The sequence below is a fragment of the Myodes glareolus genome, chromosome 12 (genome assembly GCF_982192425.1).
Source record: "Myodes glareolus chromosome 12, mMyoGla1.1, whole genome shotgun sequence".
NCBI lineage: Eukaryota > Metazoa > Chordata > Mammalia > Rodentia > Cricetidae > Myodes > Myodes glareolus.
Window position 1 is genome coordinate 40,149,186 of NC_142037.1, and position 18,027 is coordinate 40,167,212.

The 18,027-nt window shown below is 45.0% G+C and overlaps 1 protein-coding gene across 8 annotated transcripts in view; it reads right to left on the minus strand.

Annotated features, from left to right (window-relative positions):
• Positions 1 to 18,027, minus strand: part of Lrch1 (leucine rich repeats and calponin homology domain containing 1) — a 185,465-nt gene that overhangs the window by 76,082 nt on the left and 91,356 nt on the right. For all 8 annotated transcript variants that reach the window (XM_087912228.1, XM_087912230.1, XM_087912231.1 and 5 more), the window contains exon 3: positions 6,233 to 6,359. In XM_087912228.1, coding sequence (XP_087768354.1) covers positions 6,233 to 6,359 — 127 coding nt within the window. The remainder of the gene's footprint in view (positions 1 to 6,232; positions 6,360 to 18,027) is intronic.

Genomic DNA, 18,027 nt, shown 5'->3' on the forward strand with positions numbered 1-18,027 from the left:
GCACAAGCAATATTTCTAGAATGGCCTCATTCTCTACAACATTTCAGTGCATATTTAGCCTAAATAAGGCCTAGGGCTTTTTAAAGATTATTTTGAAAAGACAATACTTAAAAACATAAATTAAAAATAAATAGCACTGCCTTACTGCAATTAGTAAAAATTATCAGACTGTAAATTCTGCATTCATTTACTTACTAAAATATTCAAATTAATTCCTTCTGAATGTTCTATTAGCCCCAAGCTACTATGTCTCAGAGAATAACTAAGCTGAGGATCAGTGAAATCACTGTGCGCTCAATGTTCTAACATCACAACTGTACAACACAAGGATCGTAGGCAACTGGTACTGATCTTTACCGACTTAATTCTCCTCGAATAGAGAAGCGAATCTAATTATAACAATATTAATACTCAAATGTAAGCTTTTCATGGCCTACCCAACCCAACTCTCTCCTTTAGAGTCTAACAATGACTAGACTAACAATGCTAGACCACACTTGTCAACGGAGCAGCAGAGGAAGGTCTATGAGAAAGTCAGGTTTCAATGTAGCTGGTGGGAAACAAATGATCGGCAGTCTCCAGCCATCATGGAACCGTACCCTTCTGCAGAGATGCCTTTTGTATGCCTCTCTGAGCGACTTTCAGCAAGTGTCTTACTCTCAGCGCGCTCAAAGAAAAAGGAGCAACGAGCACTGAACATCCGTTTGTAAAAGGCACCGACTGCCAAGCCTGCTGACTCTGTCAGCTCAGTCCCTGGCCCCTGGAAACCACATGGTGGAAGGAGGGTGCTCACTTCCTCAAGTTCCTGACTTGCACACACCAAACAAACAAACAAGTAAATAAATGAGTGTGAAATAATTCTAATTTCCTCTCAGCATCAGGAGAATCCACTGACTGACTAAACAAGAAATAATGGACTCAGTGATGTCAGTTTTCAGTAATAAAACAACCCTCAGTGCCTACAGTCAGAACGTGAAAAAGAAAAGAAATATTGTATATTAATTTAAACTTGAACCCTTCCAAGTGACCTTTGACATGATAAATGATCTCCTAACACCCTTGTCTCTCTAAAGTGACACTTCACCTCAGACCTCTCTGCATATACCACAAACGCATGCTTCATGTCCTGTGCTCGATAAGTAAACAGGCAGAAATGGAAGCCACAAGAGAGCCCTGAGCAACTCTTGGGTTTCCACAGGAACCAGAGAGGTCAAAGACATTTCCAGAGACCACTAATGGATAAATGATACAGCAGGCGCATTGCCACACAATCCCACACTTACCTCAGAGGCAGAAACATTAGGCATAAAATAATGGGGGAGGGCTCTATTCAGAAGTCTGTCATCCGCTTTTTAGCTCAGATTCCCAAGAAAAACCAAACAGTTGATGAAAAGAGAATTTAAAAAACTGTGTGTCTACATAGGGCCTGGAAACATATCTTCCAGCCAGGATGACTGTGGCCAACCTGGTAGGCGTATAAAAGCAGGTTCCCAAATCTGGCCTTGGGCTCTTTTGCAAGGACTACAGGATGCTCACGTGGTGAGGGAGTGGATGACAACAGAACTGAGAAAAAAACAAAGACGGCCAGCAAGCCACTTAGCACTCAGGAGCAGCGGGGAGCTCCAGAGCCTTTGGCAAATGTGTCATCCATAAAAGATCCCAACTTTACTGAGCTCCTAGTATGCTTGTTCAAACCGTTAGCATGTTTGCTGGTATGCTTCATGGCTGCCAAATGTGGAATTTACATAGCGCCGCTCACCAAACACCACCTCATCATTTAGCCGGACTGCACAGAAAAAGAACCATGTCTTCAGAGATGACTCAGCCAGTGAAACCCTGGTAGGAGCATTGAGTCTGCACCTCCAGCAATCACGTAAAAAATCTGGGCACAGAATCAGCTGCCTGTAATCCAAGGCCTGGTGGGCAGAGACCAGAGGATTCCCGAGGTTGGCTGGCCGGCCAGTCTAGCTCAGGTTCAGTGAGAGGTCCCAGCTCAGAAAACAAGGCAAGAGGGGTTGGAGTGGTGGCTTGGGAGGAGCACGCGCAGCAGGAGTAGAAGGAGAAGAAGGACCAGAGTCACATCTCCCCCAATGTAAAGGCCAGGTGTGACGGTGTACCTGTCAACTCCTGCAGTGGGGTGGAAGGCCGAGAGAGGACCGCTGGGACCCGCTGAAAAACAGCAAGGTCTAGTTTCTATGGAAGATCCTGTGTTGTGGGAATACAGCAGAGAGTGATAGAGAATACCCAACATCCTTCTCCGGCTTCCCCATGCACAGGAACAGACAGATCTTACCACGTGTACACACAGCCATGTGCATACTATATTCACACTCATACACACACGCACATACACACACCTTGTTTCAATAAGTTTGAAATGTTTGAATGAGTTAAATGGAATTTAGTTTAAATGTCTACAGATTCCCCCAAACCTGATCTGGCTCTATAGTAGGGAAACATTCAAACATGTCCATTTGTCCAGTCATCAGGAGAATGCCTCCTGCTCACCTGAAGTCATGGCTTGTCACAGCTGTCATAAGAATGTCACAGCAAACTAAACTCTGGAGTTCCAGAAGAAGAAAGCAGTCCTTCTAAAGTAATTGATCATCTACAGTCTAGGTGAGTGGGGAGGGGCTGCCTTGGGCTTTAGACTGTATGTCACCTACCATCCACCTATCAACAATATCTATCTGTTATGTGTGTACATCCCCATCCATCCATCTATCTACCTACCTAAAACCTACATACCTACCTGTACTGGCTGGTTTTGTGTGTCAACTTGACACAAGCTAGTGTCACCAGAGAAAGGAGCCTCAGCTGAGGAAATGCCTCCATGAGATCCAGCTATAAGGCATTTTCTCATTTAGTGATCACTGCAGGAAGGCCCAGCCTATGGTAGGTGGTCCCATCCCTGGGCTGTTAGTCCTGGGTTCTATAAGAAAGTAGGTTGAGCAAGTTATGGCAAATAAACCAACAAGCAGCACCCTTCCATGGCCTCTGCATTAGCTCCTGCCTCTAGGATCCTGCCCTTCCTGAGCTCCTATCCTGACTTCCGTCAGTGAGAAACAGCAATGCTGAAGTATAAGCCAAAGAAACTCTTTCCTCCCCATGAGTTTTTTTGGTCATGGTGTTGGTGACAGCAATAGAAACCCTACTAAGACACTATCTTTGTAGTTCTGGGACTCAAAGCTAGAGAGGCACACATGCCAAGCAAATGCTGTATCACTGAGCTCAATCCTGTCATGGACTTTAATCACACACAAACCTCTATCCCCTTAGGTAAACAGCTTCAAAAGCAGCTCTCAACTGTAACATGTAAACATGCCTTCCTGGGTTCTAAGACTTTATGAAATGAGGCTGATAAATGTACTAGTTGACAGCCTGATAGAAGTGGATGCCAAGTAAACGTTAGTTTTCTCTCTTCCCCTTCCCCACAAAGCAGCACTCACATATATACAGTATCTCTGCTGCAAGAGATGGTGAGGAAACCATTTAGAGTAGGCAAGGAGTTCTGAATGTTCTAGATTACTGATATCAATAGTGAGTCTAAAAGGATCATTTAGGATTCCATAAATGCACCAGTGACTGAATCAAGGTAGAAGTACAAGAGACTGGCTGTGCTAGGTGTTGGCTGTGCAGGGTGTTGGGTGTGCTAGGTGATGGCTGTGCAGGGTGTTGGCTGTGCTAGGTGTTGGCTGTGCAGGGTGTTGGGTGTGCTAGGTGATGGCTGTGCAGGGTGTTGGCTGTGCTAGGTGTTGGCTGTGCAGGGTGTTGGGTGTGCTAGGTGATGGCTGTGCAGGGTGTTGGCTGTGCTAGGTGTTCGCTGTGCAGGGTGTTGGCTTGCAGGGTGGTGGCTAGGCAGGGTGGTGGCTGGGCAGGGCAATGACTGACATGGGGCACTGTTTGTCTTAAGACTCCCGGGTTCTGTGATGTGATGGAAAGGCTAAGATGACATTTTGCAGCTTGACCTCCTTGCAAACAGAAGAAGGAACCACTGTGTTCCTTCTGCAGGCTGATGTGTGTGGTCTCTGTTTCTAAAGTGCACACTAACTCTGAAATGTTCACCCACACTTAAGAGAAGTGGGCATGATTCTACTCCAAACACTTTGATGTGAAAGTGTTTGGAAACAGCCTTTCCAAAATAGCCAGCAAACAATGCCGAGAGTCCAGGGGTTGAGCGGTTTCCTTGGCACTCAAGCCTTAAATGGTGAGTTTTCTGAGTGCTCAGGGAGGGCCCAACTTTCCTTTTTTTTTTAAACAAATTGGTAATCTGTAACTACAAAAACAAAAGCCTCCTGTTCAAATATGACATCTAGCTCTCCAGGGAACTCCTTTTCAATTGATAACTAAAAATAACCTGACATGACGTGGTTAGCTATAGCAACATTACTATTTTAAGCTAAATAGATATATAAATAAATAAAACTAAATCAAAGATAAATGAGAATGAAAGAAAAAATAAGCTATTTGTAGTGTATGACCTTAACCAAGGCAGGCCACATCACCTCTTCATGGTTAAGTAAAATCGTTAGTAAATTTCACCTACTTCATAAATAAATGTTGTGGTTTTTTTTTAATGCCATAGTGCACATGTGGAGGTCAGAGGACAACTGTGGGAGCTGATTCTCTCCTTCCACCATGCAGATACAAGGAATTTGAACTCAAATTATCAGGCTTGGTGACAAGTTCCTTTACCCACTGAGCCAACTGACTGCATCCCCTCGAAAATGCTTTTTACTAAAAGCACACGTGCACAGACCCAGGGACAACAGAACATAACACAGTAAGGCCACAGAGCTGACACAGGGAAGTGGTGGCCCAGCCTTGGTAGCAATGAGTACCCAGTGTGCAGCAGATCCTATGTGTGGCAACTGACCCCTAAAAGATGCACACTGGACTTCGTAGGTAGGGCTCAGTACAAACAGAAGGGTACAGACAGACAGATTTCAATAGCTTCCTGTCATACATACAGGGGTCATAATTGCCTCTCTAGAGTTAAATATAATATCACAGAAAGGACTTTCTCTTGTTTCTTTTAACTGTTTAAACATGGCCACTGCTACATATAAACCACATTTTTGTTTGTTTGTTTGTTTGCTTGCTTGCTTTGGATGTCTGCTGGTCTGGACCAGTGATGAGGGTGTTTCAGCTCAAATTACCACGAGTGGTGAATGTCCATATATCATGTGTCATCTTTTGATCAGGAGGTCAAGAGCCTGGACGACACTGTTTCTACAATCTGCCGGGGCTCTGACATTCTGTAATTTGTGGGTCTGTGACAGTACTAAGGTGTGGGACAGGACCTGTGATGAAGGGACACCCTGGCCATTATCAGCTCGCAGCATCATGGGCCCACAGCTTATGTCCAGGATTGGAGACAGCACTGTTCCACATATGCCAAACTCCATACAGAATCACAGCTATTTCTGCTCTTTGACATCATTAAGTATGGCTTCCTATCTTAGATAGCAGAGATTTTTTTTTCTGACTTGACCATACTTTTTTTGGATGTAAATGCGATCTGCAAAAATTATGTCGCTATGATGCCACAACCTGCCAACTTCAAAACTGCAAAGCCTGTAAAAATTCAGGTGAAACCCACAGGATTTCAGGACCCATAACCCAGCACTGCATGGCTGTCACTACAATGTCTCCTCATTTAATGACTTCATCACACACTGCCTCCAAAGGATAGGCGCCTGCTGTAGTTTCCATGTTGGTCCCAGGGTCTCACACACTGGAATCTTAAGTCTTCAGTCTGGTGCTGGTAGGAGGTAGGGGATCCTTTAAGGAGGGAGCCTAGCGGGAGGTGATCAGAGCACTTCCTTACACAGGGTGATCACAGAGCTTGTGGGATCCCAGTAAGGGCCAATGACAGTGGACCATTATAAAGGCATCAAACTGGTCCCTCCCTCCGCTTGGCTCCCTGTCTAGTCACATGCTCTCTCTCCCTTGCTCATTTGCTCCCACCATGATGCCATCAGCTGTAGATGAGGAAATTGATCAGCAGAGGTCAAACAGATACGGCCAGCTTGATTGTGAACTTTCAGCCTCCAACACTGCGATCTAAACAACTTGCTTTATAAAATTCCCAAACTCAGGTATTTGTTATAGTGATGGGAAAGGATGGTTAGAGCCTTCTCCCTGCCCATCTATGACCAAGTTTTTTGGAAGACCTTTAACGGTAATGATCAGTTAGCAAAGAAGAGCGTCTTAGAAATCAATAACATACCAACTCCATTAACTGTTTGAGCTGACCTATCTCTTCAGGCAGTGATCCCAGCTTGTTGTTACTTGCGATTAAGACTTTGAGAGGCAGACCACACAGGCAGGCGGGCAGGGCAGACAGCTGATTGCGGCTGTAAAGACAATACAACAAGAACACATGTAAACAGAAAGGCCACTTCGTGATGCTGCCTGTGAGTGGGTTCTCTTTGGTTGGCAAATGCATTTTTCTCTGGGTTATTTGAGAAAGGGGCTCTCTATGTAACCCTAGGGGACCTGGCATCCCTCCACAATCTAAGCTGGCTTTAAGCATAAGATCTTCTGCCTCTGCCTCACAGCCAGAGGTACCATGCCCAGCTGTGAACATGAGAAGATGTTTTATAAATGTAAAAACTCTAACATTTCTGTCTCTGAAATCACTCAAATTATTAAGTGCACAAGGGAAAAAAACACACTAAAAAAGAATGGAGGAGTGGAGAGACAAGATTGAATAACAAATATCAAAATGCAATTTGGCAACTACATTGAGATTTAATCTTACACCAACCAGAATGGCCAAGATTAATCAAACAAATGACAGGTCATGCTGGCAAGGATATAGAGAGTAAGGGGACTGCTCACCCTCTGCTGGTGGAACTGCATACTTGGCAAGCCACTAGGGAAAGCAGTATGGCACTTCCTCAGGAGGACGGGAATTGATCTATCTCAAGAACCAACTAGACCACTCTTGGGCATATTCTCAAAGGATGCTTCATCCTACCACAATGACACTTGCTCAACCATGTTCACTGCTGCTCCATTCATAATAGCCAGAAAGTGGAAACTACCTAGATGTCCCTCAACAGAGGAAGGAATGATGAAAACGTGGTACATTTACACAATAGACTATTACTCAGATGTTTAAAAATAAAAATAAAATCAGAAAATCCGCAGGTAAATGGATCAAGCTAGTAAGAATCATTCTGAATGAAGTATCCCAACCCCAAAAGAACAAACATGGTATGTGTTTGCATCGATGTGGATGTTAGCTATTAGGTCTTCGATAAGCAGAATACAGTCTGTATAACCACAGTGGTTAGGTATAGAGTTAAGGGGCTATGGAGAAAGCTCCCTAGGAAAGGGAAATAATATGTATTGGCTGGGGGTGGGGATGGAACAGGAGCATTAAACAGGGAGGAAAAAGGAAAGTGGAATAAGGGACGGAATGTGGGAGGGGCAACAGCTAACTCTCAGGACCATCTGAGGGGTCATATAAAAACCTACTGCAGTAGAAGCTTCTTAAAATATACACTAATGTGAAAAAAAAAATCTAAATGGAACCACCAAATGACCAGGAGACAAAGCTACAACAAAATATCTCAAGCCACCAGGGGAAACTTTCAGTGTCAGGAAGAGGACAGTTACATCTCATTTGAGTTACTGGACATAGGAGCCCTGTGGAAACCCATACCCAAGCCAGGCTATTACCAAGGCTACTGAGAGTAAGGTCAGTTGCTGGAGATAACACCGACACGACTCACTGAACACGGAGAAGCCGAGCTGGTGCCTGCCTAGCGCCTTCATCCCTATTGCCTAGTGCTATGATACTGGAGAGCAATACTCTGCACGCTACCAAAAGAGCAAAGTCAAAATCAACCCAGCTATAAAACCTTCAGTATCCAGTGGTGACCTGCGGGTAAGATACACTAGTACAGCAGAAGTACAAAGTTAGGGGTGTAACCAACCCCTACCTGACTGGATTTAAGGCCCACTCAGAGAGGGAACACAGGCATGACACTGCTCCAGTGGCCAACAACCTGATAGACCTGGGGGAAAACCAAATGCTATTGTTCTGCTAAAGGAGTGAAGCAATAAAACAGCTCCTATACTCAGAGATCAGTGCCTTGCTCAGTCATCGGCACAGAGGCTTCTTCTTGCAGCAGATGGGAACAAAGCCAGAGACCCACAACTGGAAACTGTGCAGAGAGTAAGAGACTTTGGAACACTCTGTCCTGAATGGGAAGTCAACATCAAATCCTTCCGGTCAGGGCTCAGGGAACCCCACGGAAGAGGGGGCAGAAGGATTGTAAGAGCCAGAGGGGGTGGAAGATACCAAGGAAACGGGTTGTGGAGACACAACAGGCCCGACACACAGAGGACTTCTGAGACCATGGCAGCATGCACAGGGTTTGGACACGTCTAAGCCAGATGGGGTCCCAGTAGTAACGGGGAAGTAGAGACAAGCCCCCACCCCAACCCAGAAACTATCTCCAATTGATATCTACTTGCAACAGAAAAATTAACATTCTCCAATGGAGTCTCAATGGCTGCACAAACCGCTTTTAAGGAAGGTCCCATGCGCAGCAGTAGATGGCCAACACAAAATATCCCAAAGAATGTTTCTGGAAGTCCTTTTTTTTTTTTTCTTTTTTGGTCTCATAATGCTTAGTCTGAGCATTTTTTTTTTAACCTTACAGGTATTTTGCTCATATATTATAGTTTCCAGATTGGGATTTTTAAGGCAGTCTATATATGTGAATGTATGTGTTTCTGTGTCTACATGTGTTTCTTGTGCTTTTTCTTCGGCTTGAGTGTGTGCATGTGTGTGTGTGTGTTTGTTTGTTTGTTTGTTTGGCCTGTGCATTTGTTTTTATCTTATTTTTTATTTTTTATTTTTTTTAGAAGCCTATTTGTTTTCTTTTTTGATATTTCAGGCTAGTTTTATTTTATTTATTCAATTTTTTTTGCCTATTGGTTTTCTAAAGAGAAAGAACAAGAAAGGGTATGGATTTAGGTGTGGGAAGGTAGGGAGGATCTGGAAACAGCTGAGGGAGGGAAGACTGTAGTCAAAACATATTGTGTAAAAAAAAACTATTTTCAATTTTTTTATAATTACCATAATTTTCTTTAAAAAATTTGCAATTCTGAAAAAAATGCAATCTGACAGAAAAAAAATGAGCTCTGGGGTCCTGAAGCAAAGTCAGCTGAGTCAAATGTCCAACAACTGTCACATGTTTCAGGATCAGTGACGGACTGGAAGGTTTCCATGAACAGATGAGCACTGCTCAAGGATGGGAAGATGCTAGGCACCAGACACAATCACTTCATTGGTACGCATATCAAATCACCATTCTGCAGGTCACAACTCTCCCCAAGTCCTGGGCATGCATTACACACACACACACACACACACACACACACACACACACACACACGGGCCTTGGCAGGAGGCGAGTACCCCCTCCTGCACAGTAGAGTACCACGGGCTCCTTGAACAGGACGGAAGGAGACTGAAGGACAACCTTTCCCCAAACCCAAGGGGAGCAGGTGCTGCTACAGCTCAGAGAGTACCCAAAGGTCCAGAGCTACAGGATGCCTCTTAAAAGCACACCACCAGCTAGGCGGTGGTGGTGCACACCTTTAATCCCAGCACTCAGGAGGCAAAGGCAAGCAGATCGCTGTGATTTCGAGGTCAGTCTGATCTAAGTAGTGAGTTCCAGGATAGCCAGGACTACACAGAGAAACCCAGTCTCAAAACAAACAAACAAAGCACACCACCTCCTAAGAACAACACACTGCTCTTGCCTCGCAACAAGCACAAAAGTAATGGTGACTATGGACTAGACTGGAACTTCTAAAAGAAAGACAACGCAAACCTTTCACCTTTAAAAGCTGATTTTCTCGATTGCTTTGTTACTTGGACAGACCATTGTATGAGTGACGTCACTGTCCTCCCCTGACATGTACAGGAAATTCAGTCAGACAGGACCAGGCTCTGCTTGGTCATTTTTTTAAAAGCACATTTTGAATTTGCTGCTAGATTTCTTTTTTAGATGTCTACGAATGTTTTGCCCGAGAACATGTACTGCATGAGTGCAGGTGCCCGGAGAAAACATCAGATCCCCTAGTACTGGAAGACTGTAAACCACCATGTAGGTGCTGGAGACTGACCCTGGATCATCTGGAAGCACAGCGCTGAGCCATCTCTCCAGCACCAGAGATGTTTCGACATTCGTTTTAAGCATGAAGAGGAAGAGAGGTGTTGGGGGTGAAAAGTAAGGCATATTCGTGTGCGTGGGTGTGGCTTCTCAAAGGCGAGTCCCTGTTGGCCAGGAGAGAATTGCTGCAACCTGTAAGTCAGTGGGTGGAGTTCCGATGCTTGACTCAGCTGAACACTGTTAAAACAAGAACGGCTACAACTGCAGTCAGCTTGAGTACCTGCAAGGGGGCTGAGGAAAAGGCAAAAGGTAGCCTTCTGGATGCTTGGAACCCAGAGGGCTTCAGCTTCCCAGAGTAGCCGACAAAGTCTGATGGGGGTTTTGCTCCTCTCTGCACGAAGAGCTCACACAGAAGTCTCTGAACTTCCTACTGCTGGTGTTTAGTTTTCTAACTCAGAGAAAAGGTCAATTAAAGAAACCTGTTGCCCCTCCACATGTCCCTGTCAGTCCTTTAGCTCAGCTTCCTCCCCCAGAGTGCTCTGTCCTGCCACCAACCACAGAGACAGATGGGTTACAATTTCTCTGATTTTCTTTCCCCATTATTCTGCAGATGAAGCCAATGGCGTGTGGCTGCGACTATTAAAAACTTCCATGTGTCTATGCACACATGCGTAACATTTCAGTGCCATGCCCCGTGTACGCATATTTGCAGGCTAAAACATCTGGAAGTCACAATAAGAAAGATTTCTAACCTATCAAAATATCATTAACAATCATTTAGGGGTATCTAAAAAGTGGTTTTTATTTTTCCATTGCACAGTGTGAAATATTTTCTGAAATTCCTACAAGGGCTTTGATAATCAGAAAAGAAACATCCTATAACAAAGTAAACTGGATTAGACATTCCTTGCATGGGTGCTTCTATATATATGAAAACTCCCTGAGATACTCTAATCGAGGCCCTCCCTTAACCAACACCTCAGTATGACTCCTACTGCAGGCAGCAGCTGCCTAGCTAACTATCAGGGCGAGAAAGAGCACATCAGCCATTTCTCCCATTTCCTAGATCTGCAAGAAAGCTATTTCCACAAGTGGGCAGAGGCATTTTCCCATAAAGGTCCAGCAGGAGAGAGAAGGGGGGAGGGGGGCCTCTGGCCTGATAGAAAAACAGACTATGACACTCTTCCAGGCTCTAACAGTAGAGGGAGTGGGCCACCAGCCTTCTCTCAGTCCTCCCACAGCCCTCTCCCACCTACAAAGGACCGGTTAAGGGGGTCCCCTTGGGGCTCTGCGGGCTTTTCTTGAGCTCTGAGAAGGGTGCTGTAGCCATCACCTCTATAAGGAGAACTAGGTTATTAAAAGATGACGAGTAAATAATTCACAACATAATTTGTGATTGTGCAATATTTATAAATGTGTCAACTGGGCACGGTGGCACACACCCATAATCCGACACTTAGGAGGGGGCACCGGGGTAACAGAGTGAGACCTGGTCTCAAAGAGCAGAACAGGGGCTGGAGAGAGGGCTCAGCCGTTAAAAAAGGCTAAGCTCACAACCAAAACTGTAAACAAGCAGAACAGTTTAGAAACATCCTATTTCACCAAGTGAGGACTGGCCCAAAAGAAAGGTAACAAGTCAATTCTCTTAGCATGGAAGTATATCTCAACCTCCTGCTGAAGAGAGGAGTATGGGGTTAGGAAGGAGATGAATATTTCCAGAAGTTTCTATATCCTGATCCACACTGAAATCTTTCCAGGACTGTTACAGGTCTCACCACTTAACCAGGCCAGCGCCACAAGCAACAGGGTCATTACCACAGCACCATACACCAGGCTAAGAAGGTTCTGCTCTGAGGGCTCATCCTCCTGGGAGTCGAGAGCCACTGCTAGCTTCAGACGGAACACAGGCTAAGCCTCTGGACACTGGAGAGATGACTCAGTCATTTCAAGCACCTGTTGCTCTTCCAGAGGACCTGAATTTGGCCGCAAGCACCCATACCAGGTGGCTCACAACCACCTTTAACTCCAACTTCAGGATTACCCTTTTTCTGACCGAAGACATCCACACAGACACACAGGCTTTAAAAAAAAAATCTAAGTTTATAAAAGCACCCATGGCCTCTTCGCTGGGACTGAATGCTTTCTTCACTCAAAGCTGCTTATGCCTCAGATTCACGGGGTTAAGGATTTAGTCATGGTAAAAGCATGCCACAGGCAGGGGCGTGTACCTCCCATGCCACCCACCTGTTCCTTCAGCATCGGTTCGCGTATTGTGTTACAAGGTATGTGCAGCTTCATGACAGTCGAAGGCAACATACATGGGCAAGGAAGACCCATGGCCCCCAGGAGAACTATTGACAGAGGGGAAGCGTAACTGTCTCCTCTAGTCCCTCATCCACCATAGATGTCAGCAGCCTTAGCTTCCTGAGGCCACCAGCTATTTTTCCCAGGCAAGCCCCAAGGGCCCCATCCCCTCCCCCATTCCCCACTTGCTTCCTATATAGCCTCCAGGCTATAAACAGATCCTTCGTGGAAAGAATGTTTAAGAATAAGCTCACACGGTACCTGATAAGGCCAATATTTATTCTCAACTCTACTCAGTGAGGCCTATCTAACAGCTAATTTTATTTATTGTTGCTTATTTCGGTCACATTTTACGAAAAGAGTTGGTCTGTAGTGAAAGTGACTCGTTGGACTGATACAGAAAGGCAGGTTCAACTGTGGTGGCCGGAGATTCCTGTCCTGGCTTCTGGAGAGCCATGGCTACCTCCTCCTGCCCCTGTCCCTGCCCTGCCTGGGAAGACAAGGACAAGGAGACAGGAGAGGGACTGAGACGTGGCTCTCACCAGGCCCTTTGATCTCACTTCTGTCTTTCTCAGCTGAGGAACTCCTCAAGCATTTGCCATCACAAAACCAAGTAACACAGCTCAGGACCATCTCTGGCTCTGCTTGTTTGCTGCCTAAATCCCCAGGAAGAGTTTTCAAACACCTGCACCCTGCCCTTTGTTCCTAAATTAAGGGATTCACAGGCCGAGACGTTTTTGATGGGTTATTTTCAGAGAGCATTAGTTATATGTATTTTGACTAAAGGACTTATCAGTGTCCATTTTGAGTGGCTAAATTAATTACTTTTTGTTGAATATTTTAGGGGTTTTTTTAAATAAGCAAAACCACAGATGTGTAATATCCTTTAAGTCATTTCACTATAGGGGAATAATATTATTTCCCCTCATTCTACAGGATATAGATGTGTGCGTTATGTGTCTTCACTTAATAAAGATACAGAACTGACTCAGAAATAATTTACAGAAAAAAATGCTTATCACCAGGCAGTAGTGATACAGGCCTTTAGTCCTAGTCCTGGGGAGGTGAAGACAGGTGGATTTCTGTGAGTTCAAGGCCAGCTGGGGCTACAGAGTGAGTTCCAGGACAGCCGAAGTCACACACAGAAACCTTGTCTCTGAAAGCCAAAATAAATGAAGGGGTAAATAAATAAATGTTTACCACAGATTGATCTACGATGACCTTTGTACTACTGGGTAGAATGCTCACCAATTCTAGAACCAAAAGACAGGAATTCAAACCCCACTTTTGCCAAAACATTCTTCTCTACAGCTTTAGATAGCTCTATTTAGCCTCTCTGGTTTGGTTGTATAAAAAAAATGCACTAGTAAGATCTACCTGGTAAGACAGCTCAGCAGGTAAAGAAGCTCATCACCAACACTGACTGTTTGTACTTGCACCCCAGCACCCACTAGCAAAAGAGAAAAGTGACTGCAGAAAGTTGCCTTCAAACCTCCACACATGGACACTGGACACACATGGACACACGTGCACACACATGCACATCTTAACACACAAATAAATAAATCAATCAAAAAACCATTTTTAAAAGAGCTACCTAGCATGAGATTCTAGACGCAAAAGTGCCGGACAAACAATAAATCCGTATTTAAGGCAGCCATTCATATCCAACTACTCATACGGTTTGCAAAGGAAAGTCAACAAAAGAGCAGGTATGTGCTTAGCTAGTTCGGTTTATTGTCCTGAACTGCTAACATTCCAGCAGCTTTTAAGAACTGACTAGCAAGACATCAGAAGCAGGGCAGGGGTGACATGACTGGAGACCTAAAAGACTTGAGCCAGGCAAAAATAAACATAATCATTTAAAGACCTGCTGAGGAGAGACAAACTGGGTTCTAGCCCAGTCAAGTCCCGTGTTTCGTGCAGGCAGTCAGGACTAGAGCTTCCACAGCAAGCTCTTCTCCACAATCTTCCCTGACTCCAGCAGCCTTTCTCAAACAAAACAGGAATCCTGGGACGTATTTCTAGGTTTCCAGACAGCCGAGGAAACAGCCTCTGTGAAATCATTAACCTTCACAAAACTGATAAGAAAACACCTGAGGCCTTAACAGCCGCAGGGCTGGTTTCAGTGTGGCCACACCAGGCTCAACCTCAACCGCTCTCAGCAGAGAGAAGGCATAAGAATCTCTACTTATGCTCAACTAGTATCGCCTGTGCGGGGCTCAATTGTTACTGTCTGCTGCTCTGGGCATCTGACCTGCAGAAAGCAGCAGTTACTTAAGCCAGGAAGTTTCCTCACCTGATTCTATTTTTATTCTTTGGTGTGAAATTTGTTCGCCTCCCACTAAAAGCAGCATGACTTGTCCTCTGTGTCACATACGACATCTTCTGTTTTACATACGACACCTGCTAGTTTTCATACACACAAGGCAGTGAACAACATCCACAGAGAACCACTTCCTTTTCCTGCTTCCTCCTTCCGGAAAAGCCCCCAGGGTCAAGGGTCTCACCCTCGCTTCCTTTAATGAATGAAGACTTCCCCATTCATCACAACACCCCCAGCCCCACGCCTTTCATTCCCTGGAATGTGTCTCCACAATTAACTACACAAGCCTGCCTTTGAGTTACCTCGTGATATTTTTGATGCACTTTTCTCCTATGCTATAAAGTGAAAATCAAATAGAGACTATCTTTATGCTTAATTGAAGAACAAAGGTAATACATTACATAATTTCTTCAATCTGAAAGTTTATTTCCTTACTAGCGTGGGGACTTCAACCCAGGGTCTCACGAGTGCTATTTTCGTGCACTAACCTCAGCCCAAAGTCAGGATTTAATTAAAGTTAAATGCACATGTCCAGTCTGGAAGTCCAAGTTTAAACCTCACTTTCAAAGCAACTGTGCTAACTACAGCCTGAATCTGACCCTCATTTGCAAACTTAAAATGCCTTAAAACTAGAACCACACAATGGTCATTTCAATTAAAACTTGAACTGTGTTCTTAAAAACTATGCCCATTAATTTTCATGCCCATGCATGTAAAAGGCATGTTTTAAGAAGGTTAACGATTTGGTTTGAAAGGAGAACTATATCAAAGCCAGACCTCCAGAATGAACCCTGAAAGCCACTCCTCAGAATTCAGCCCAGTTCTGCAGTAGCTGCTGCAGAGCCGTTCAGCTGTGCATGCCTGCACCATATTTGGGTACCACAACTGCACTGGTTTCCCACAATAACACGCCATCAGTCTCCTCTTGAGTATAAATAACTCACTGCTTAAAATATTCCATATTGTTACACCCCAGCTGGATAGCAACCACTGCTAAGCAATGTCCACTTTGATTAGATAACGTCTCCACCCCACATAATTTTTCTCCTTATGTCTAGGAGTTCTTAAATTCAAAGAGGATGGAATTCACTGTAAAAACTACTGCTTGAAATCTTCCTTTAAAATGGAAACAAATGGTTAAAAATCAAGAGGATTTTCGAACAGAACTCAATAACAATATCCCCAAAAATGGTTACTCTATCAAGCATTTTCAGAACCAAGAACATTGGGTTGTGGTTATATGTTTGCACATGCTTATAGGGAGTGTGTGCTCCTGGGGAGTGAGTAGGGAGAGGACAGCAAGCTCTTGATATCCAACAGCCTTCTCAGCAACAAGATTACCAAAGCTTGCAGGTCATCCCTCCATACACTCATTCTGGAATAAGAAAATCCAGGAAAACAGCAGGCAAAAGGCACAGATTGTCCGGTAGGAGGCAATAAAATGCTGCACTGGTCACTAATGATTAGTGCGAAAAGGCACGTAGGAAAGGGGTCAAACTAATCCTGAGACCTCAGGTAGAGGTGATGGGGAAGAGTAAACGCATAAACGGGAGTGAGAAAGAAGCCGAGACACACAGAATGGCACAGTCTTGGTTACGTTTCTATGGTTGTGGTAAAACACCACAACGAAAGCAACATACAGAAAGGATTTCTCTGGCTGATGGTTCCAGAGGTTTAATGGTCCGTGATGTTCAGAGAGGAAGTAGCAGGCAGCAGGCAGCAGGCAGCTGGAACTGCAGCTGAGAATTCACATCTCCAACCTCAAATAGGAAGCAGAGAGAGCTAACCAGGAATTGCCTGTGGCTTTTAAAACCTCAAAGCCCGCCCCCAGTGACACGCTTCCTCCAGCAAGTCCGTATCTCCTAATCCTTCCCAAACAGCCTCAGGAACAGGGGACCAAGTACTCAAACATAGTCAAACCTCGACACTTAATTTATCTTCTGCTGGATTTTGAGGCATAATGGGACATTCAAGAGGACCTTAATGGCAGGCAAAGGAGGAAGTGAGGAAGGTGTTCAAAGGAGCCAAACAGATGGAGAATAAACCTGGGATTTGCGAGACAGGTCTTGAAGAAGCTGTAAGGAGCAAAACTTTGGGAAACTCGGGCTTTAAATAAGTGCAGGAAAAGAAAGGGCAGCTAGATGCGGGAACGGAGAAGAAACAGAAAGAGACAGGAAAGTCAACAGGAAAGCGTGATGGAGGCCACGGAAGGAAAATGGCGCTGCACCATTACCTAAGAGAATTCCATTATTTCTGACACCTACCTGAGTTCTTTTTCCACTCATGAATCAGTGTTAAGCTCTCAGAAACTGTGAAAGGCATAAGGAGCCCTTGAGCTTCATCCCTAACAGACCAGGCAACATCATCTGGGCCACAATCAGCCACATCCTATTTCAACTGTGATCGTGAGTTCTCTACAATAGTAAACACTGCTACAGTAGTAAGTAGCAAGGCTGCAGAGCCTTCCTATGGGGTTTCTGAAGATCTAAGCATAAAAGCTTAATGACTCCCAAGAAATAAAGCGGAGAAACTGCCTTTACATAGAACGGTGATAAAGGATGCCTGGCAAGCTCTACAGATTCTACACAAGGGCTGCAGATGTCAGCGCTGCTGTCAGACACTCAGTGGCCACCCCATTGAAGTTAGGCTGTTTTCCAGGGCACATTCTGGCTGAGGTCACAGCTGTCTCATCATAGTCACCACCTACACAAGGGACTGCACTCAAAACTGTTCTATGTCAACTCCTTGTAGGACTCTTATTCAAATACTGGTCTAAGGAAGAAGGCTAACTGACTCCCCTCAGAGCACACAGGTCACTCTTTGGTTCTTTCCCACCACCTACCTTCAGGCAACAGGGTCTTCACAGTCCTGGGGATACTTGCTCCCAAAGGGAAAAACATGCACACCCTCCAGGAAATACTGTCCCCATTTATAGCCCCGCACAATGAGCTCACCACGGTACAACTCTTTCACGGCTGACAGAAATCTGAATGAGTGCCCTGAAGGTAGAAGGCACCAGCTGACAGGCCGGGGACACAGAGGGAAGAAGAGCAGGAGGAGGAAGTCCAAGAGCACTGGCATCCCCTCCAGCTGCTTCCTGGCTGCTGTGAAGAGAGCAGCCCTGCTCTGCCAACTCCCTCCCCAGCAAGGGAACTCTGAGTCAAAAGAGGATGCTTTCCACCCTTGTGGTGTCCTGCTCAGTTAAACACAGCAATGAAAGGCTCAATAGCACACCAGCTACACACACACACACAC